General features: G+C 49.8%; 2 protein-coding genes across 9 annotated transcripts in view; one reads left to right on the top strand and one right to left on the bottom strand.

The window, feature by feature from the left end:
• Positions 1-1,497: 1,497 nt before the first annotated feature.
• Positions 1,498-21,598, bottom strand: MTCH2 (mitochondrial carrier 2). The gene is made up of 13 exons (XM_075567426.1): positions 21,441-21,598; positions 14,118-14,202; positions 13,580-13,686; positions 13,400-13,426; positions 9,082-9,138; positions 7,519-7,576; positions 6,715-6,766; positions 6,544-6,606; positions 5,816-5,909; positions 5,423-5,461; positions 5,134-5,201; positions 4,946-5,021; positions 1,498-3,433 (listed from the first exon to the last, which is right to left on the bottom strand). The coding sequence occupies exons 1-13, from the start codon at positions 21,525-21,527 to the stop codon at positions 3,347-3,349; spliced, it is 900 nt and encodes a 299-aa protein (XP_075423541.1). The 5' UTR covers positions 21,528-21,598; the 3' UTR covers positions 1,498-3,346.
• Positions 21,599-21,624: 26 nt separating this feature from the next.
• AGBL2 (AGBL carboxypeptidase 2) overlaps positions 21,625-22,870 on the top strand; it is a 38,833-nt gene continuing 37,587 nt past the window's right edge. For 5 of the 8 annotated variants that reach the window (XM_075567421.1, XM_075567423.1, XM_075567415.1 and 2 more), the window contains exon 1: positions 21,660-21,849. The gene's annotated coding sequence lies outside the window, so the exon portion shown is untranslated. Of the gene's footprint in view, positions 21,850-21,957; positions 22,019-22,870 lie in introns of those variants that run through there. The other 3 variants (XM_075567417.1, XM_075567422.1, XM_075567416.1) reach the window with 3 other exon arrangements.

Below are 22,870 nucleotides of genomic sequence, written 5' to 3'. Positions count from 1 at the left end.
TCAAATTACAACTTTCGCTGGGCTAGGGGAGACGTCATCCGTAGACGTAGCCGTCACTATAAGCGCAGCCTTATGCTTATAGTGCCAGCGCAACCAAAAATCTGGTAGTTAGTGGTATTTGATTTTTGGAGAGACGGTCTCCACATGTGATTGGCTGTAAGACAATCGGAGAGCTTCCCCTTTGCTGATGTCACTGGCCTTGTAGGCAGCGACATCTCCAAACAAGTTAAAACTATCGCAATGGCCGCAAATGTCGCCGTCTGTATAAGCGCAGCCTATTACCCTAAAACCCATAATCTCAGCTCATACCCCAAAATCCTTAACCGTAACCCGTGACTCCAAAACCCCTATATAAGTTACCTTGGCGGCGAGTTTTCCATTGCGCTGTTTTAATCCCTTTGCTTTGCTGGCCCCTCTGGCAGAGAAGGGGGGTAAAGAGTCCCCCGGGACCAACACAAGCCAAGGGGCTCTGCTGAAATTCACCTTCAAATCAACTAGTTTGCAGCACAAAGTGCGACAGGAAACCTGGCTACGTGTTCTAGTAGCAAGGTCGCCCACAACCGGCACGCAAACCCAAGAGGAACCATGTCAACGTCTCGGCCAAATGAATCCCGAAACCGGAGATAAAATGCAAGGTTCTGTTCATTGGTTTTTTCGTACCGTGTTCTGGCTGCAGATCACTCAAATAAACAGCTGTCGATAAAAAAAAACACCCATCAAGAAACACTTTATAGGTTGACAGCAGATCTGAAAACCTATATATGGTGATCCTAATTGCTTGTTATTCTCCTTTCCACCGTGGTCTGATAATTAGTGTTTTACAGCTGGAGCATCGTTTTTTTATTTTATTTATTCTGTTACCTCGGTGGATTTGGGGAGGATAAAATGGCTGTGTCAAAAGCAGCACCCTCACCCTGGCACATAACCACAACTGCACTTGTTTAATCACTTTACACAAATAGGGTACGAAACAAAAAAAGGTTTAATGTTTCTCTGCACCCTGTTGGAAGGCGTTACGCATTGTGAAGACGCAGGCTCTAAATCTTGGAAGTGTAGTGTGGGAACGGTCTGTATTTTGCACTATTATGTGACCTGCAGGCATAAGTCACTCCAAAGCAATTGTATTAGTAAAGGCCAGCATGTGCGCGCCTGAGCAGAAATTCATTTAATGTTGTGTACACGTTATCCCTTATATGCTATAAAACTTCCATGCACTGTAATCTGTATGCTAATTCCGTGACATGCTATGCGAGCGAGCGCAGAGAGCAGAGCGGGAGCGCGCGCAGAGAGATCACTGACAGATGTAGGGAGTACCTCTCCTGTGTGTGACAGTGAAGGAGCCGTATGTGCACGCACGCACACTTTCCTCAGGACCGGCTGGGATGTTTGCGGGGCTCTTACCTTCTCCGGCGGCATCTCCTCCTGCAGCGTCCCGTCATCATGGCTCTGCGACATCAAATGGCGTGGTGGCGTCATTGTGTTGTCACGGCAACACACCGCCAGTGGACGTCGCAGAGCCATGATGACGGGACGTTGCAGGAGGGGATGCCACCGGAGAAGGTAAGAGTTACAGGCACCCGGCGCTAAATCGGTTCAATTGTTGTGGTGGTGGATAGAGCGGGGTCTCAGTGCAGCGGCACTGCCATCACGCCGGCCATGATTAATCTTTCAAGCATGTGTGTGGCACTTTACAATACAGGGGGGTTAGAATATAATACAGCGATAAGTGCAGCACATGGTGCATAAATGGGGCACCTTAGGAGAAAGGATGCCCTGAACAAAGATCATATTCTAAGAGTGAAAAAGAAGTTCTCATTATCCAAGTCGAGAATGTAACTCAAGGAATGTGTAAACCGCTGAAAATTACACACAGAGGCATTTATATCTATACACACACACACACATATTGACATCTCTCTGTATATCATGTCCCCTGCACAATGTCACAGCTCCTTGTACCTACAAATAACCCTTGGTACAGAATCCCACCATCCCCAGGGGATGACGTATTTACAAGGTGGTCCTGAACCTGACAAAGTCTCACACGCCGCCGATGAGAGATAAACACAGGACGGCTCTTGGAGATGTTCCAAATCCCGGAGCCCAGGCGGACTTGCCAAAACACAAGCCAGCGAGAGCAGCGGCTTAATAAGAACCAGCCGCACAGTAACCATGGAAACTAAGCATGTCAATCCCGGGACGGAACAAGGGATGCTTCCCCGACAGGTACAGGGAGATAAAAGATTGCCTTCAAAATGCAGCTTCCCCGGAGGGACGGAGGCATTCGTGAAGCCACAGAGCTAGCAGAGAGAGGAGGAGATCGTCTGTAAGCAGCAAGGCGTTATTACTTGTAAACCCCCTAGCTGCCAGCAACACATTGCAAAGCAACGGCACTGAAAGGGGTAATAAAAGGCGCTGTACATTGATGACATCCTAACATTACATTTCAGAGTGATCTGTTGTGTATTTTTATGCTACTGAATTCTGGGAGATAGCGGCCTGCAATTGGTTACCCAGCTACTTTTTCTAAAATGGTGTGTGGTGGTGGTGGGGGGGGGGTGGTGGTGGGGGAGGGTAGGCGCACGCCAAGGAAAGATTTGAATATTTTATTCTCAGGGCTCCTGTGCATTTATCCAAACACTTTTGTGGCCGGTTTAACGCCCTCCCTGCCGCTTTCCCCAGCGTGTTATTCGTGCCACCTGTACAAATGCGGACAGAGGACAGATAGATTCAATGACTGACAGTATGGGATGTAGGCATCAAGAAAATGGTCCACGCCAGCGAGTTTGCCTGAAAAAGTTATACTCTCCCCCGCTCTGTTCACCTTCAAGCAGCGCACATCTCCTAATACAGATACCTGCGCCGATATGCAAATGAGACTCCGCCCAGAAATCCCTCACCTCGCAGCACACGCCCAAAACTGGCGCAACTACGATTTACTACACAGACGCAGTTATTTTCCGGTGCGACGCGCGTTTAAATTAAAACCTGGCATTTACATTGGATACATAGAGCTCTGTGTCTTTTAAACATGCTTAACCCTTGCGCTGCCAGTGACGCCTGCAGCCTACTGCTCTGCAATGTGCTGCAGCTCCCGGCAACTGAAGCGTTAAAGGAGCAGAACATTGGTCATATTTCGGGGTGTCCTTCAGCATTTAAAAAAACAAATTGTGCACAGCCGCGTTTTCAAGAACAAATGATTATTAAAAAAAAAAAAAAAAAAAAAAAAAAAAGTGTCGTACATTATTGTAAACAAAAAGGTGTACAAATGAACATTCTCTCCTATTTCTCCCCGGAAATGAGCAGCGACAGGTGCAGGCGGCGATCCTGCTGCTGCTCGCTCACTTTAACAAAATCTCTTCTGTTCCCAAATGTAGGTCTTCCCTGCTGGCACCTTCCGGAAAAACAGGCTGTTCCCCCGATTGATGTTACCCTGAAATCAAAAGAAACATTGTCTGAGTACAAGTGAACAGCACTGGGCACTGTGTCCTCTCTTATTTCTACACCGGAACCTACTTAACACCAACACTTCTCATATACACGGCTCCACGGCAACCCCCCCTCATTCTGTTGCCCTGACTGACACCTTCTTAGCCCAGCTTTCTTCTTACATCAAGTTAGGAGACTCCTGACCTCTATCTGCATTCCATGCCCACGCTGGCCGCCATTACAGCCTCCCATCTTCACACAGGAAACGCCCCCAACCTTATTTCTTGCTAGCTATGGGATGGCCTGTCTGCGATAAACTTACAGTAGGACATACACCGTTCCGCTCTCTAACCATCCATGGATGAGAGTCAGCATGAAAGTGGGCACTCCTTCAAGCCAGGTGATCAAACAGTATCTTTCATGCCCCTAGCGCAACCCTCAAATATTGTTCGATTCTTCCCACTTCCTCACGCAACATCTCTACTCAAATTTTAGTAGACAAACATTTCTGACAACCCCAGTGCATCTGCTCTCTAAAACATCTCCGACATGCCCTACCCTCTCTCCAATGGACACCGCTTCCCGTTTCCCACTGTTACGGTTCCTCCAACTGCAACTTCCTCAAATATATCTTGTAACCTGCTTGTGCCAGATTCCGTCCAATTTCCTGCCTCTTTAACCACATGCATAATAATGTATGAGCGGATGTAACCGAGAATAAACCATTAGTGCCACCACTTGCAGCTATCATCCTCTTAAGACAACCTTGGCATAGCAGTTTACCCTCCTACCACCCAAAAAGCACTCCCACATTGCTAGAATATCACATGTGGAAATCACCCTCTAAAAGCAGATTCACCATAAAATAAAGTCTCTCTTCCTACAACACTGCCGTGTCCCTCACACAACAAATAATTAGCTTCACTTGAATCCCTCAATACTTTCCATTTCTCTTACTGGCTCACGGACACCAGCTTTTCTCTCTGCCTTCATGCTCAAGAAGTAGACACAGAACGGATGACATTCAACTCCAAATATTATTGCCAGGCCCTGCTAAGCAGCTCTCAAATGCTCTACAAAGACCAAGAAAGAAGTCCCCAGCCTTCTGTTTCCTACAATAGGTCCTCTCTACCCCATTCACTTAAATCTGATCCACTACCTTAATCTCCAACTTCTATCTCAGTTCTGGTATTCCTTCCAAGCTTGTCCATGTAACCCGTCTCCTAATCCTGAAGAAGTCCCCTTTTCCCTTCTCACATGCATCCAAATCGCTGATCTATAACCACGTGCTAAATTCGCTCTTCAGATCCCCTCATCGATACTCTTCAGTCCGGATTCCATCTTGCCGCTCCACAGACACTATTCGAACGACCCAACAGCTACATTGAACCCCAAAAATGCAATCTCCGTAACCCTTTCTGCCAGCGATGGGGATAATCTCAAAGCATCTTTTCCTCTACTTTGTGACGTGCTTGTTGGAATCATTTTCATGCACAACGTTCCTGGGCATAAATACCTCACTGCTGAGTTGTCTCCAACAGTCTATCCAGGAAGTATATGCTGGGGCGTAGGGAAGGCATCCCCCAGCCAGCCTGTAACCAAGAAAGAGGTCCTCGGGTCAGAAAAAGCATTCTGAATGCTCTGGACACCAGCTCCGGTGTTACTTATCCAGTTATAGGCTTATACTTATCCAGTTGTACTTACCCACAGTTATTCACAGCCATAAGGTTGGAAACCAGGAGAAATGGATACGTCAGCATACTGGCCACAAACTGAGAGGGAGAGTAAAAACTCAGAAGAAAGGACAAATCTTGGGCGTCACTGCAGGCGCGAAGAAATCACTGGATGTGTTTACAAAACTATGCCATGAATAGGGTGAGGAAGAGTCGGCTTCTCATGCACACTGTTTCCCTTGAGGTTTACATGTAGCGTGGAACAGTTGACTGAACACGCGTTCTATAGTCAACCACAAGAATGACAGAAGTGAACTTACTCCAGTAACAGCTTGCGAGTAACTTTTCATCTCTCCGACCTAGGGAAAAATAACAGAATCAAGCACTGTTCCTGCAGGGGGCTGAGTGGCCAGGGTCTCACAGGAGGGGGGACCCGGGGGTGGGGGGGCAGGACAATTATTATAAAATGTGTCACCAGGAAGTAATACACAGAGTTACCTCTCGTTTTCACGTATCTCCTGGGCACAGAGTTATGATGAGATACATGGTTACATTAGGTGAAGAGGGTTATACATTATACACAAGACATTGCATGCACAGTTTACCATATTTGGTCTTTTAGGCGTATGACACAGTTACATGACAGGTCATAACTTAGGGAAGAGAATTGGAGAGGGCAATCACAGGGCAGAAGGGCACAGCGAAAGTCTTACCCCGTTTTCCAAGGCGTAGGTGTTGATGAGATAAGCCACCATGTTACAGAGCCAAAGGGACAGGACGTCCCCTACCAACCTCGGAATCAGACCCCTGAAGAGGAGCAAGGGGCGGGGTGAGTGTACAACCACAGGGGTCCCAAGTTATCAGTTGAGGATTAACCATATGGGTTTGTTTTTGTTTTACTGCCTTTTTGTTACAACGTTGTTTCTAATACATAATGAGATCAATTAGTGTATCTCAAGTCAGATGAATAAAAATAAAGCAGTGCTGATGCCAGTACCAATTAATGGCATTAACGAGGTTCAAGTGTTATCTTTCATGACAAAAGTTGCCGCCAGATTTATGAGCAAATAGGAGTAAATATGCAATAAATATGTCCAGCGGATATCTTTCATACCCAGTGATCATAAACACATTTTTTTTTTAAATGATATATATTTTTATCATTTCTTTTAATTCTGAGATCTAAATGCACACTTCTTTTTTCTAAAGAAAGGTTTGTTTAATTCGGACATGCCTTTTCTTATAGCACATACTAAAAATATGTCCAAAGACCTTCATTTAAAAAACGATTAATAAATGACGTTTGGTACCAAAGCGCCAATATCTTTGTGCCGCTTCGAGCATTGCACACACCCTGACCCCGCACCACACAAGGTGACACGAGCACGATCAGCGAGTGCGTTCTAATGATTGTTTTAGAAAGAGAAAGAAAACCACGTACGCGAAGAAGCCAAGGAAACCTTCCTCTTTGTATATCGTCACGATGGATCCGAACCCCCCACCGCTGTGAAGAGATGTTAACACAGCTATAACCCCACTCCGACACCGCCGTTTCCCCCCCCCCCTTCAACCCCAAGAACTCACAGGTCCACCCCTGTGGGACCCCACGTACTTATATTTGGTCTCTCTCCCAATGAACTGGACCATGCATCGCAGCGTTATCACTGCAAGCACACAGGAAAACAAACGTTAACGCACAGCAATGATACCACTAAACTCCTCTGTACGCTCTCAATTTTCCACTTAAAGGAGCATTTCATACATAGTTTCCCCCTGGGTGAGAAGCCAGGCGGGGGTGTTAATTTCGGCTCCGGGGACCCCCCTGCTTCCCGAGATACTTACCTCGGATGGTGCCCCGGTTCTTCATGCAGGTTTAAAGGCCGTGTGCGGCAGGAAGACGCGCAGGACGAGGCGGGACCTTTAAACTGCCATATTGTTCCCCTTGTAAGGCACAGTACCGGGGCACCTGTGGAGGGAAGTATCTCGGGAAGCAAGGGGTTCCCCGGAGCTGAAATTAATGCGGTTCAGGTCCAGAGACCCCCCAGTTTAACTCCGGTGCTGCTGGAAGACCCAGTTACTCACTGCATTGCATGGTCGTAAATTTATTCAAGGACCATGAAACTTGTATAAAGAGAGACAGCAGCGTCTCTGCACATGATCGCTGCTGTTCTATTCATTATAAAGAAGGTGGAAGTTAGGGAAAGGTGATCTTATATTAAATCCATCTACAGAGAGCAGTCAGACATGGAAGTAATCCTATAGATCTCTACCCTGGTTTGTTTCATTTCCTGCCTCTCCCGGCAGTTACTTCCAGGTCATAGTGAGCAACGTAAGCAGCGCAGCAGTAACTTGCTTGGTAACTAGAGAGAAGCCGTTAGAGAACATGTGACATCTCATACCAGTCGAACTAACATACCGTGAAAGGGATGAGTGATGAGGGTAGCAGCCGAACGAGCGATCATCTCCCGCGTTGTCTGGGAAAAGAAGGGAAAATTTGGACGACCAATGTCAAGTCAAGGATTGTATAAGAGGAACCCCTCATCACAGCTCAAATAGAAAGGCTTCTCACACCTGTCCAACACTCATTCATCCAAGGAAAATGCCACGCGGCATTGAAACGTTGGCATAACAATAATACATTAGTTTCCATATAAACTTCTGATACTTTGCATCTCAGAGTGCCTAGAATATAGACACTACCCCCCTTTACATCTAAGCCCTCACCTCCAAATATATTCCTAGACGCCCCCTACATTCTACCCATGACATTCACCTTTCTTCCTGCCTTATTGCCTCCTCTCACTCCCGCCTGCCAGAACTTCTCCCGGGCTGCCTCTTCTCTCTGGAATTTCCTACCACGCACCCTCAGACTCTCCCCAGCTTTCAGACATTGAAAAGCTCCCTGAAAACTCAGCTTTTCAAGGAAGCCTGTCTGGCGTCACCCTTAACATCCCCCTCTACCCCCCACCCACCTATTGGTACCAGCTGTGCGGCTGAACTAAACTCCATGCTATTCAGCACCCTACAAACCTTACTGGGAAGGGCAGTGCAGCTGGACCATACTCCATCCTCACAATGAGTCGCCACTTTACCTTTTGTTTCAACTTTGCCCCTTATTCCTTCTAGAGTGTAAGCTCCAAGGATCAGGGCCCTCATTCCCATCTGTATGCGCTTGTTTGTCCTTATTTGTTTGTCCCTATTGTATGTCATTCTGCTTATGTCATTTACATAACTTTGTACCACGCTGCAGCATATGTTGGTGCTTATCAAATAAACAACAGTAAGAGAGAAAGCACTGTGTTTCTAAGGCCAGGTCCCCGCTGGCTATTGCAGCGCCCGCTGTTTGGGATGCTGCAGGGACAATAGCCTCTGCACAATGGGACCGGGCCCGCTGCGAGGGGGGGGGGGGGCGCTGCGCTCTGCCGACAGTGACTCCTGCTCGCAAGAGAATTGTGATCAGGAGTCGCGACGGAGCGCAAAGCCACGCCCCCCCGACGGTTCAGCCAATGAGGGCGAACCTGCCGGGTGACGTCACGGCCGTGCCCCCGTCCCTCCCCCGTCACGCTATCCCTCCCCCCCGTCTTTTGGTCTGCAGCTCAGGGAAATCGGGTGCACGCGCCGCCAGCCTCGCTGACGCGCATGCGGCGCAGGTATTGTGGCCGCAGCCTAAGGCTGTTTACCATAGCTATATCAGGGCAACACACACACACACACACACACACACACACACACACACACACACACACACACACACACACACACACACACACACACACACACACACACACACACACACACACACACACACACACACACACACACACACACACACACACGGCTTCAGCTGAGAATGAATAAAATGGAAAGATAGAACGTGGCGCGGAATCTATGAAACGCCGCTGCCCACGTACACGTGTATCTTTGTGCCAAACACCGTCCCACTGCCGAGCCACTCAATGCCCCAATACTAGCTCTTTACCTCTTTGATGACACGGTCAAGGGAAGTTGCGCTTTCTTTCAGTTCGCTTCCAATCTCCTAAACATGGAAAAGCCAAAGTTGTGACAGAGTCCCAGAGCCCCCCAGTCCAGGAGCCCCCCAGTCCCGGAGCCCCCCAAGCCCCAAGGACCCCCACCCCCCGCCCACTAAAACCCAAGACATAAAAGGAAAGCCACCAAACGGCTACTTACAGGGGTCACACAAACTGAGCCGTTCCTGTTATAGTGATGCTCTATAAATCAGGGATGGGCAACTCCAGTCCACAGGACAGGTTTTCAGGATATCCCCACTTCAGCACAGGTGGATCAAGCAACCACGTGCACATCCAGCCAGCACACGCAACCGAACACCACGCGTGCCGCAACAACGCGCACATCCAGCCAGCACGTGCAACCGAACACCACGCGTGCCGCAACAACGCGCACATCCAGCCAGCACGTGCAACCGAACACCACGCGTGCCGCAACCACGCGCACATCCAGCCAGCACACGCAACCAAACACCACGCGTGCCGCAACCACGCGCACATCCAGCCAGCAACAAAGCGCACATCCAGCCAGCAACAAAACACACCACGCCCACATCCAGCCAGCACACGCAACCAAACACCACGCACACATCCAGCCAGCACACGCAACCAAACACCACGCACACATCCAGCCAGCACACGCAACCAAACACCACGCACACATCCAGCCAGCACACGCAACCAAACACCACGCCCACATCCAGCCAGCACACGCAACCAAACACCACGCACACATCCAGCCAGCACACGCAACCAAACACCACGCCCACATCCAGCCAGCACACGCAACCAAACACCACGCCCACATCCAGCCAGCACACGCAACCAAACACCACGCCCACATCCAGCCAGCACACGCAACCAAACACCACGCCCACATCCAGCCAGCACACGCAACCAAACACCACGCCCACATCCAGCCAGTACACGCAACCAAACACCACACCCACATCCAGCCAGCACACGCAACCAAACACCACGCGCAAATCCAGCCAGCACACGCAACCAAACACCACGCCCACATCCAGCCAGCACACGCAACCAAACACCACGCCCACATCCAGCCAGCACACGCAACCAAACACCACGCGCACATCCAGCCAGCACACGCAACCAAACACCACGCCCACATCCAGCCATCACACGCAACCAAACACCACGCACACATCCAGCCATCACACGCAACCAAACACCACGCGCACATCCAGCCAGCACACGCAACCAAACACCACGCGCACATCCAGCCAGCACACGCAACCAAACACCACGCCCACATCCAGCCAGCACACGCAACCAAACACCACGCCCACATCCAGCCAGCACACGCAACCAAACACCACGCCCACATCCAGCCAGCACACGCAACCAAACACCACGCCCACATCCAGCCAGCACACGCAACCAAACACCACGCCCACATCCAGCCAGTACACGCAACCAAACACCACGCCCACATCCAGCCAGCACACGCAACCAAACACCACGCGCAAATCCAGCCAGCACACGCAACCAAACACCACGCCCACATCCAGCCAGCACACGCAACCAAACACCACGCCCACATCCAGCCATCACACGCAACCAAACACCACGCACACATCCAGCCATCACACGCAACCAAACACCACGCGCACATCCAGCCAGCACACGCAACCAAACACCACGCGCACATCCAGCCAGCACACGCAACCAAACACCACGCCCACATCCAGCCAGCACACGCAACCAAACACCACGCCCACATCCAGCCAGCACGTGCAACCGAACACCACGCGTGCCGCAACAACGCGCACATCCAGCCAGCACGTGCAACCGAACACCACGCGCCGCAACAACGCGCACATCCAGCCAGCAACAAAACACACCACGCCCACATCCAGCCAGCACACGCAACCAAACACTGACGGTGAAGGGGTACCCAGGCCATAAATAAAGGTATTATGCCCGGTTGGGTGCCCCTGAGCCATATTGGGGAATTTTGAGTGTCAGCTCTTCAATCGAATTGTGGTATATAACTGCTTGTATAATAAAGATGTATGTGGTTTTACTGTTCCAGGAGTGCCAGGCAGCGGGATGCGCCAGGCGTGAGCGTCAGGGGTAATTTTACAGGAAAATGTTGTCAGGGTGTGTTTGGGTAGAAGGGGGCCCATGTTGCGGGTTACCCGAAACATGCACTTAGGAATCCCCCCAGATTCCTGAGGAACAAAGACCACCGGATAAAATCCCCCCTAGAACGCAGTTTGCAGCTCACCGCCAAATCCCCTGCTTCAGCACAAATCAGAGCAGTACGACCGGGCAGGGAACTGGGTTACAGTCCAGGTCCCAGGATATGCCCGAATCCCATGACCCAGTGAGGGGTTCCGTAACTCTCTCACCAGGGATAAGGTGGAGAGAGGTGTAGGGGTTACATTTTAAGTTAAAGTGTAGAGTGTCAGCTCTGCAGCCAACTGCTGGCTGCAGTCCCGTGAATGTGAATAAACTGTCTATATGCACCCGCTAGGAATAAGGAGGGCCATATAACCGTATTAAGGGTTAATGAATACTCACGACCTAAACGGGGCATAAGGGGTTAATGTATATCCCCACACTCTACACATGGTCCCTAGGATAAAGGGACACTGCCCAAGTAATGGCTAGGTACCCTAAATCCAGTATAGGGGTTCAGCGGGTTACTCCAGCTCAGGATAAAGTGGAGAGTTTATTGGTGTGTAAGGAAAATGGTTAAGTCAGGTTAGAATAAAACGCCTCCCGGAGTTTTCGTCGGTTGCTGCTTGCCGCCGGTGGCACGCCGGGTTGCTGGTTCAGCTAACAGCACAGTCACCGCCGGTCAGAGACCACCCATCGCAACAGAGGAGCTGCTTGATGGTTGGCGGTGCATCTGACTGCTGGAGGACTATCTACACAAAGGCTCGGCGTCACACGCTTCATGAACTGTGAGTCCCTCTATCTCAATATTATTAGTGCTCCAAGGTGAGCCAATTGCTGGGAGAGATTCTCATACTCACTTATTTGAAGTTTTGCCGTGACCTGTTACATGTATTGAACTAATAAGCAGGATTCAGCAACTTTCTTCTACTTCTTGAGCGCCTGGTTGGTTAACCCTTTGGTTTCCCGGTCCATAATAGAATAAAACTGTGTAAGTTAGGTTTTTGAAGTAATGTCAGAGGAAGTCATTTAGTATGGATAAACAATCAGAGGGAGCTTCAAAAAAAAGGGGCAGACGACGCATTTGGGATTCACAAGTACAGCGAGTCATAATTTAAGTCCAGGACTTCTAAGGCATCACGTGGAGATGACTACGACATGTCTGGGGAGACCCGGATTTAACAAAGAACCTGGCATTGTAAGGTGTTACATGGGAAGGAGGAGAGGTGAACAGTTTGTCCTTACAGATGTTCAGGGAAGTAGGCTTGGCTAGGTATGCCAAGTGGCTGAAGTGCAAAGTTCGCACATGCTCAGTTCCTATACTGAAGCTCTCTGCCAGGTTCTATAGAGACTGGCAGAACCTGGCTATAGGTGGGATGATTAGTTCCCACGCCAAAGATTGGATGCACATGATACAGATAGACTTTTGGTGTTTTAAAAAAAGACCGGGGCAGCCAGTCAGGAAGGCAGTTCCATCTGATTCATCCAAGCTACAGCAAGGGGGTGGGGAGTGCAGAGACCATTTCATCGCAACTAAGATTTGTATCCAGCTTCCAGTATTCGTAACTACGAAGGATTTGATAACTAATCCTGCATTGGGAGAACGAAAATATTACCTTTGGCGGAGTAAGAGTGGTTGCAGGCAGCGCCACTAGCCAAGGACTGTTACACAGCTCTTTTTGCGCATCACACCGCGTTTGGGAATTGATGCCTAGAGACGTTTCTGTGGATTTCGTTCCGTGGACATTTTATTTAGTTTTGCCCCATCCCAGTAAGTGTTTATACGTGATAATTTCGGAATTCAAGCTGTGTGTGTTCTTTATGTAAATAAATAAAATTTATTTTATTTCATACTTTATTCAAAGGATCCAGATGGTATAGTGTTAATAAGCTTGGTCTCCCGTGACAAACATCACATGCGCAGCAACCACGAGCACATCCAGCCAGCACACGCAACCAAACACCACGCGCCCCACCAGCTAGCACGCACGCACGCGCTGCCACCGCACACATCCAGCACGCACGCTCAACCAGACGTAGCACCAACTGACACATGCCTAGAGGTCACAGGCAGGTCGCTAAGGAGCCTTAAGGTTTGTTCTATGTGTAAACCCAAACACAACCTACCTCAGGTTGCTCCAGCTCCTGGTAGTGCTAGGGAAAGAGGAGATGAATGAATACATGAAGGGGGTAACGAGGGTTGTAGGTAAATGCTTTGAGCACTTAAACACATTACCAGGGGCCCAAACCCCCCCCCAAAAAAAACCACACACACACACACACACTTTCTATTAGGAAGTCACTCACCTGCAAGACTTTACTGTGAACCACTGTCCCAACGGCCCCTGCACACAATCTGGGGGCCAGACCCTTGAAAAGGCCGATCTTCCCATCGATACGTATGATGTGTTTTGCTACAGAAAGACAGGGAGGGAGGGAGGGGCCCCATTAGCACACGGAGGTAACAAAATAGCCCTACTCCTAAAAGAAGAAAAGTGACACCGGCTTTGCCTCGATCTAATGGCCACAGGATGAAGGGAGGCTCCTGCTCAGGCTCCTACGCCACTTGGACACAGAGTTTGACGGCAGATAAGAACCCCGCTGCCCATCTTCCTACCTGCTGTAAGACCGCAGACCTATTAGGTCCTTGACTCTCTCGTATTTAGCATAGCCCGATGTCTATCCCAAGCATTTTAGAAGTTCCCTTGCGGTCATTAGCCTCTACCTCTGCTGGGAGGATATCCATGGATCCTCCACCCTTTCCGTGGAGAAACCCTTCCTCACATTGCCCAGCTCTGAAAGGGCGACACGCCCAAGCAAGAATTGTGTGGATTAGGGGGCTCACCGTAGGCAAAGAGGCCTGGAAGTTGATTCACCTGGCGCCCGAAAAGGTTCCGTCCCAAGGTAGGCGGCAACGGCTCGTGTCCCACCTGAAAAATCAGAACCGCTCAGTGTACAGAGGGAGCACCTCAAATGGTACAATACATCTCTCCAACTTATCATATAGATGCCACAAAGCCTGACATATCCTTAGGGCAGGGTATCCAACTCCAGTCCTCAAGCCCTCCCAACGAGTCAGGTTTTCAGGATATCCCAGCTTCAGCACAGGTGGTTCCACCACAGGCTCAATCAAAGACTGTGCTGAAGCAGGGATATCCTGAAAACCTGACCTGTTGGGGGGGGGGGGGGGAGGGGCTTGAAGACTGGGGGGAGGCTTGAGCACCCCTGCCTTAAGGTTTGGAGAATTAACTTTGGTTGTACATGATTTAGTAACCCATGAGATATACGACAAGTCTTCTACAATGCAGCCCTACAAATTGTAGGCGAGTGGTGTTCTGGTAATAAAGTATGTTTCCTACTTAAAGCAGCAATACTACCCCCCCCCCCTTGTATCTGTATATGTGAAGCGTGTGACTATGTATAATTCTACATTCTTACCTAAGCTGGCAATCATGTGGCGCTCCTGTCCTAAATCTGTCAAATACCTGATTGTGTGCCTAACATAATGGCTGCCTTTCAGTTTCAATGAATCCTTCAGTGTAACTCAGCAGCTACAATGGATCCTTGTATTACTACAGTAACATTATCTAGTGTTACAGTTTGCAGCTCAAACTGCTGGGAACAGTGGCAACAAATTGTCACAAAAAGGAAAGTGTTGCAAAAATCTTGCACTGCTGGGGACGTGTGCTAAACCCGCTATAGAAATCACAGGACGCTTTAAAAATAGCATTAAGAGTTGAACACACACACGTTTTGCTGCTTTAGGCCGAGTCCCCAGTCTTCACTGTGGCACGCGCGCCCGGCAGGGGGGGGGGGGGGGGGGGGTGGGGGAGGCGGGCGGTTTCGTGCACAGCGCTACACCCCGATATGGGGGGAGAGGGAAGGTTTGCGACGGGACGTGGCTGTGGGTTTGCAGGGGCGTGGCCATGATGTCCCGCGACTGGTTCGCCCTTATTGGCTGAACCGCCGGCAGGGGCGTGGCCACGCCTCCGTCGTAGATGTCGAATTCAAATTCTCCTGCCTCCCTGAAAACCTGTCGCGCGCCACTGGGGAAAGGTGCGCGACAAGGTAGGGACTGGGACCGGCCGGACTGGGGGGGCGGGGCTTGATAGCACAGCGCACGCCGAGCCGTGCGCTGTGGCGGTGACTGGGACCGCAGCCTTAAAGCACGAGTCTAAGCTGCCAGAGTTCCCCACCCCCCTCTTTAATATGTGCATCAATATACTCCACAGAATGTTAAATAATTAGCTAAGTTGCCGATCAATCCGTTCTCCTGTGATTGATCGGCGAAGATTCGGCTCGGGGTTCACTAAATGTCCTGTCAGTGCAGCAGAAGAGGACCAAAGATGCAAAGTTCTGTGGGGAAGATCATGTGACCAGGCAGTCACTAGATACAATTGCTGCACTGCTAGAGAGAGGGCAGGGCTCAAAAAGGGGTGTGCCAGAGCCTGTTTCAGAAGAGGAAGGGGATGTGACTTTGTAAACGGTTGCTATAGAAACATAAAATGCTTGCTACATTATAATACATTAAACATGTAATTCAGAGTTACAACTATTTTCTCATAGTACAGAATTGATTTATTAAAAAAAAAAAAAAATACACATGTAGGATATTGCTTGGTCTGCAGCTTTAAGTCTGGCGATCTTAAGAGAGAAGCAGACACTGGATGTTGGATCTGTTCTCAGCCACCAGAGCTCATGTCAGGACTCTCGGGTTTAATTGCTGGGTATGAAAAACAAATACATTATATTTAGTCTCTTTCCAGCACCTGCCAAAACCATGAGCAGCACACATGCTCTGACATAAATAACCCTTTCATGGAGGAGACACTGCGTCGAAATAAAAAAACACCACAACTCACAAGCTGTTATTCACATCGCCTCTCCCCGTTTACGGCCGGCTGTGGGTAGGACCTTTCGTTGTAAGCTAGTGGCGCAGAAATCGAATGCGGAGAGCGACAAATGCTTCAGCTCAGAAAGGGTTAATGGCGTCTCAAAGCATAAGGACACAGAGTGGTATATTCTGGCAAAGCAACATCCATTAAAAAAGGGCTGCCCAAAAGTAACGAACAGCACAGAGAACAGCGCAGCAGCGCATGCAGAACAAACCAGAGAAGGCACCTAGCAGGAAAGCAGCACCTGCCAGCACCAGGTACAGCAAGGGGTTAGTTGGGGGGTTCTGAAATACATGGGGGGTGGACACAGCATCGGAAAGAAGAACACTCCGGCATGTTATAATGTAATAGTTATGGCTCTCTCCGCAGGAAGAGCTTGGATTTCATTCAACAAAGGCTGCCATGAAGAAAGCCGTGATCTTTATCCTGGCCTGTGCACTGCTTCTCCAGCTTGCATTGATCTGCAATTGTACCCATGGCTTCCCCCGTCAAAAACGCGGTGTCCTGGATATGGTAGCGACGCTCTGGTGCTACAGAGAGAGACTTAAAGTCCCTCTGTTTGGCATCAACCTGTATGGGTGTTACTGTGGCACAGGCGGCTCAGGCGTGGCGGTTGATGCTGTGGACCGATGCTGCTTCCTTCACGACTGCTGTTATTACCATTCCAGGGTTTCGCTGAAGTGCCACAGTAAGGTGAAATGGCAGCTTTATCATTACTCGTGCGATGGATCGCAGACGCGCTGCACTTCTTCCGGTGTGTGCGGCAGGATGGCGTGCGAGTGCGACAAGCAGTTTGCGGAATGTCTGACGCGGGCGAGACCCAGGAGGAAACATTTCTTCTACAACCGGAGGGATTTGTGCCCTGGTATCAAGGACACTTGTCCTGCCGGCTTCCCGAACGTGACGGAAATCCTTCACTGGACCCACAATCCCTCACACAGTCAAGTGATGGTGACTGGACCCTCCGAAAATCAAGAAGACCACCGCAAAGTCAAGACTAATGAACAGGACAAGCCAGGCACAGAAGGGCAGGGATTTTAGAGGCAAACAGGAACTAGGAGAGGAAAGGAACGGCTTTCTGAGAAACAAATCCCAAATGAGTTAGACAGCATAATATCAACTCTGCAGGATGTGTTATTACACACGTCTAGCTTTCTAGCAGACAAATGTCGTGTTAAACTTGCATGCATGGATACATACATCTCTACATGGCATAAACATGCCATTGCAATTATAATGGAATACCATTTTATTCCAAACGTTGTGACGTCCCTTTCATTCTTCCTTGGTTTGAGATCTGAAGCTCTGATGGTGTGCAAGGGAGAATGGTCAAAGGCACAAACCCTTTTCCATGGCATAGATTTGGTAAACAATATAGAACCAGGGAGTTAAAACTGGCCATTTGCCAAAACGTTTGGCTGGATTAAAAGGCTTGGCTACGCCCCTTGTGAATTCACTAGAGGATGTCTGTTTGAGGTAGGAACAAAGTATTGGGCGTTGTACACCGAGGCCTCAGCCTTCTTCTGCTTTATCAGATCAAAGATTACAACACGACATTTCTTCACAGTCCCCGCCAGCACATACATGTGAAATATTACTTCGAATAAGAAGCAACAGTGTATAGGCTACAAGCGCAAAAGTGGTGACAAATAAAGTGGTTAGAAATAGGCACCAAAGTGTGTAAATATTGGTGCGTGTGCTATTGTGTTGTGATTTTTAATTAAGGCAGAAGGAGCCCGTTAGAAGACTCCCACATGCAAGGGACATAGCTTTTTGAAACCAAACCTTAAACGATGTTCAAAACAATATTAGGATGACAGGTTGTGTTTATATCACCCCCGAATTCAGGCAGGTATGCGCAGACAAACGAAAACGTTGTACTCCATATGCTTGTACTGACTTATGGGGCCATTAAACACTGCAGAACAGGGTCAAATCAGCAGCGCAGGAGTCAAGGCAATAAGAACATTCACCTTTCATCTATTGCGTTTGCTTTGGACTTTTACACTACACATGTGCCCGGGCAGGGTAATAATTACCCTGCGGGTTCAGTGACTGTGAGGTCACCAAAACGTGTCCCGGGAATGCTTCAATTCCACAGGATTAACAGGAATAGGAAAGCATGGCACTATGTGATAGTCTCACTACCCTTAGCTGCAAGAACCCCACCCTGCATATGTGTACTGCATCCACTGCCACAGACATCCTCCCAAACAAAGCTGTGCAAAGATACACAGGCACACCAATATATAGCAAAAGGTATTTTGTTGCCAATAGCTCTTTAAATATGCAGGTGAATTAGATTTAAACAGTGGGATTTTTTTAAGGGATGTGAATTTTGTTTGGCTATTAAAAACACACAGGAAACAGAACAGAGGTATCCAACAACATCCTAAACGACATGACCCGAAATTATAATGTAAATACAAGTGGCCCATCCTTTTAGCCACACTGTTACCAGTAGCCCCAGTCTTGCCAAGTTAAAGATTTTCCTTTGAAGTCTATGGTATTTTCAGATGAAAAACTGCTCGGACTGTCACTTCAGACTATATAGTATTACCCGAAACAAAAACCTTGCTTAAACCCTTGGTTTTTCTCCCCTCTCCCTGCATCTATAATTTTACTGTATATACCGGACATTGCTATTATCAATTTAAAAGACTTATTTGATTTCACTTACCTTTTTGCTTCTGGAGCTGATATTCGTTATTTTGCTCTGTGTATATAGTATTACCCCTTATGTATCATATCCCTGGGAATCTGCTTTTGTGCATTTTTTTAATTAAGATCTGGGGTTTAAAACTGTAAAGCTATTAAAACACGTTGACCTGTTCAGAGCCAGGCGAGGCTGCAACGAAGGGTGTGTGTGCGGTGCTTACACTACCAATATATCGTGCTCAAAACTCGAGGAATATATTTAGAAAGAACGGCAGCAGAAGTCACAAATATCACAGGGACCCGGATATGGGGCCTTACTAGGGAAGGGACATGTCAGCACCCCGATGATGGTCTTCAGGACATGTAGAGTGAGCACTCAGATATTGATGCAGGACAGAGGCACTCACACTAACAACATCACATCCTATATTGAAAAGGAAGTGCCTATTTACACAGCAGCCGGCTCCATAACCTGCTCCCCCTTAGTCACCTGGCAATGATTATCTCCAATGATTTAGTGAGTGCTGGTTAGGGTTAGTCTGGCATGTTGGGGTTAGTCTGGCATGTTGGGGTTAGTCTGGCATGTTGGGGTTAGGATGGCATGTTGGGGTTAGGATGGCATGTTGGGGTTAGGATGGCATGTTGGGGTTAGGATGGCATGTTGGGGTTAGGATGGCATGTTGGGGTTAGGATGGCATGTTGGGGTTAGGATGGCATGTTGGGGTTAGGATGGCATGTTGGGGTTAGGATGGCATGTTGGGGTTAGGATGGCATGTTGGGGTTAGGATGGCATGTTGGGGTTAGGATGGCATGTTGGGGTTAGGATGGCATGTTGGGGTTAGGATGGCATGTTGGGGTTAGGATGGCATGTTGGGGTTAGGATGGCATGTTGGGGTTAGGATGGCATGTTGGGGTTAGGATGGCATGTTGGGGTTAGGATGGCATGTTGGGGTTAGGATGGCATGTTGGGGTTAGGATGGCATGTTGGGGTTAGGATGGCATGTTGGGGTTAGGATGGCATGTTGGGGTTAGGATGGCATGTTGGGGTTAGGATGGCATGTTGGGGTTAGGATGGCATGTTGGGGTTAGGATGGCATGTTGGGGTTAGGATGGCATGTTGGGGTTAAGGTAAGGGTCAGGCTGGCATGTTAGGCTGGCATATTAGGATCAGGCTGGATATTAGGGTTAAGGTAAAAGTTTAGGCTGGTATGTTAGGGTAAGAATGGCATATTGGACCCAGGCTGGATATTAGGGTTAAGCTTTCATGTTAGGATGGCATATTAGGACAAGGCTGGATATTAGGGTTACGGTAAAAGTTTAGGCTGGTTTGTTAGGGTTAGGATGGCATCTTGGGACCAGGCTGAACACTTTTTTAAATGTAACCTGCTGTCCCCTTATTTAGCTGCCAGTTAAAGAAGGCTGAACAAATCAATAGCTGGGTAAATAGGTTCTACCTATTTAAAATAATAATATAACAATGTACAAGAATCAAAATCACGACAGTGACGACCTCCTGCAATGAGGCGGCAATGTGATGTTTTGTAGTACCAACCCCTTCATCACACACTGGCTGTCTGTTAGATCTTTCTCCACCGAAAGCCCTATCATACTTATTATTTTGGAGTTCTTCCTCAAACACATCTCTTGGTGACACTCGGAGGATGACCGTGGGCTAGAAAACGCGAAACGTCAGTGCTAGGATGATGATTTTGAGCGATGGGAAACTTCAGCACACTTATAAATGGTTCCGACACCAGGGGACCCAAAACGACGTCACTCAGACAGATACTCGTGTTATTGGAATGAAACGTCACTAATGGCGGGGATGGTCCTAAACTTACCAGACCAGAGAGGAGTCAGGCTCCAAATCTGGAGGGCGAGAGGCTCTGGGAAAATGCAAGGGAGGATTTCGTCACAGGAAAGAGTGGTGGTCATGGAACAGCCTGGCCGTAAAGGCCAATACAGCAAAGGGCTGTATTACAAACGACTTGTTATAGAAACTAAATATAAAGGAGCGCCGTCGGTCTAATGATCTAATGGGTTCTCCTATTAAATGGTATCCTAGGCAGGAAAAAGTGGGGCAACACCACCAAGTATTGATTTTTTTATCAGTGAGACTGAGGTGCTAAGAATCAGCAAGATGGACCCCAAATCACTAACCCCCTACCTCTGCCAGGCTGACCCCACAACACTGACCCCTACCTCTGCCAGGCTGGCCCCACCTCACTGACCACTACCTCTGCCAGGCTGGCCCCACCTCACTGACCCCTACCTCTGCCAGGCTGGCCCCATCTCACTGACCCCTACCTCTGCCAGGCTGACCCCTACCTCTGCCAGGCTAACCCCCACATCACTGCATCACTGACCCCTACCTCTGCCAGGCTGGCCCCACCTCACTGACCCCTACCTCTGCCAGGCTGACCCCATCTCACTGACCCCTACCAGGCTGACCCCATCTCACTGACCCCTACCTCTGCCAGGCTGGCCCCATCTCACTGACCCCTACCTCTGCCAGGCTGACCCCTACCTCTGCCAGGCTGACCCCTACCTCTGCCAGGCTGACCCTACCTCACTGACCCGCACACACAGTGTGACCCCGGCGAGTGCGCACTCACCTGCACCAGCAGCTTGACGTACATGAGCGGGTGAGACAGCACGGTCAGGCCGGAGCCCAGCAGCACCTGACTCGCCGTGTCCGCCATGATTAAGCGCGCGGCTGCTCACGTCACGTGACGGGGGGTGGGGGGGTCACGGCATCAAGGAGAACCAGGGGGACCGGAAGAGCAGGGGGAGCACGTGATCGGAAGCGAAGGGAGGGGCACGTGACCGGAGGCGCGGCGTTGCCTGGCAACCGCGGGTGTTTGTAGGAGGCGGAGTGAGTGAGAGGGCTCGGGGGTCACTCACTGTGGGGGTGTATATCTTACTCACTGGGAGTGCCGCCTCACTCACTGCGGAGTGATACTGTCACAGGAGAGCAGCCTCACTCCGAGGAGAGTGTTACTGGTAGAGAAGCCTCACTCCGAGGTGAGTGTTACTGGTAGAGAAGCCTCACTCCGAGGTGAGTGTTACTGGGGAGCAGCCTCACTCCGGGGTGAGTGTTACTGGTAGAGAAGCCTCACTCCGAGGTGAGTGTTACTGGTAGAGAAGCCTCACTCCGAGGTGAGTGTTACTGGTAGAGAAGCCTCACTCCGAGGTGAGTGTTACTGGGGAGCAGCTTCACTCCGAGGTGAGTGTTACTGGGGAGCAGCCTCACTCCGAGGTGAGTGTTACTGGGGGGAGCAGCCTCACTCCGAGGTGAGTGTTACTGGGGAGCAGCCTCACTCCGAGGTGAGTGTTACTGGGGAGCAGCCTCACTCCCAGGTGAGTGTTACTGGGGGGAGCAGCCTCGCTGCGAAGTGAGTGTTACTGGGGAGCAGCCTCACTCCGAGGGGAGTGTTACTGGGGAGCAGCCTCACTCCAAGGTGAGTGTTACTGGGGAGCAGCCTCACTCCGAGGTGAGTGTTACTGGGGGGAGCAGCCTCACTCCGAGGTGAGTGTTACTGGGGAGCAGCCTCACTCCACGGTGAGTGTTACTGGGGGGAGCAGCCTCGCTGCGAAGTGAGTGTTACTGGGGAGCAGCCTCACTCCGAGGGGAGTGTTACTGGGGAGCAGCCTCACTCCAAGGTGAGTGTTACTGGGGAGCAGCCTCACTCCGAGGTGATTGTTACTGGGGAGCAGCCTCACTCCGAGGTGAGTGTTACTGGGGGGAGCAGCCTCACTCCGAGGTGAGTGTTTCTGGGGGGAGCAGCCTCACTCCGAGGTGAGTGTTACTGGGGAGCAGCCTCACTCCGAGGTCAGTGATACTGGGGGGAGAGCATCCTCTGAGGTGAGTGTTACTGGGGGGAGAGCAGCCCCCCCCCCCGAGGTGAGTGCCACCTCACTCACTGCAGAGTGACACTCAGTTACAGGAGAGCAGCCTCACTCCGACGTAGGTGAGTGTTACTGGGGGGAGCAGCCTCACTCCGAGGTCAGTGATACTGGGGGGAGAGCAGCCTCACTCCAAGGT

This window comes from Ascaphus truei, chromosome 12 (genome assembly GCF_040206685.1).
Source record: "Ascaphus truei isolate aAscTru1 chromosome 12, aAscTru1.hap1, whole genome shotgun sequence".
Taxonomy (NCBI): Eukaryota; Metazoa; Chordata; class Amphibia; order Anura; family Ascaphidae; genus Ascaphus; species Ascaphus truei.
Note: the sequence above shows the minus strand (reverse complement) of the source record. Positions and strands in the feature narration are given on the sequence as shown.

Coding starts and splice junctions, on each gene's coding strand:
- MTCH2 (XM_075567426.1), bottom strand. CDS start 21,527: ATGGCGGACACGGCGAGTCAGGTGCTGCTGGGCTCCGGCCTGACCGTG. Junction 14,203..21,440: donor ACGTCAAGCTGCTGGTGCAG/GTGAGTGCGCAC, acceptor CTGATTTTTCAG/GTGGGACACGAGCCGTTGCC. Junction 5,910..6,543: donor GGTTTCCTTGGCTTCTTCGC/GTACGTGGTTTT, acceptor GCTCCTCTTCAG/GGGTCTGATTCCGAGGTTGG.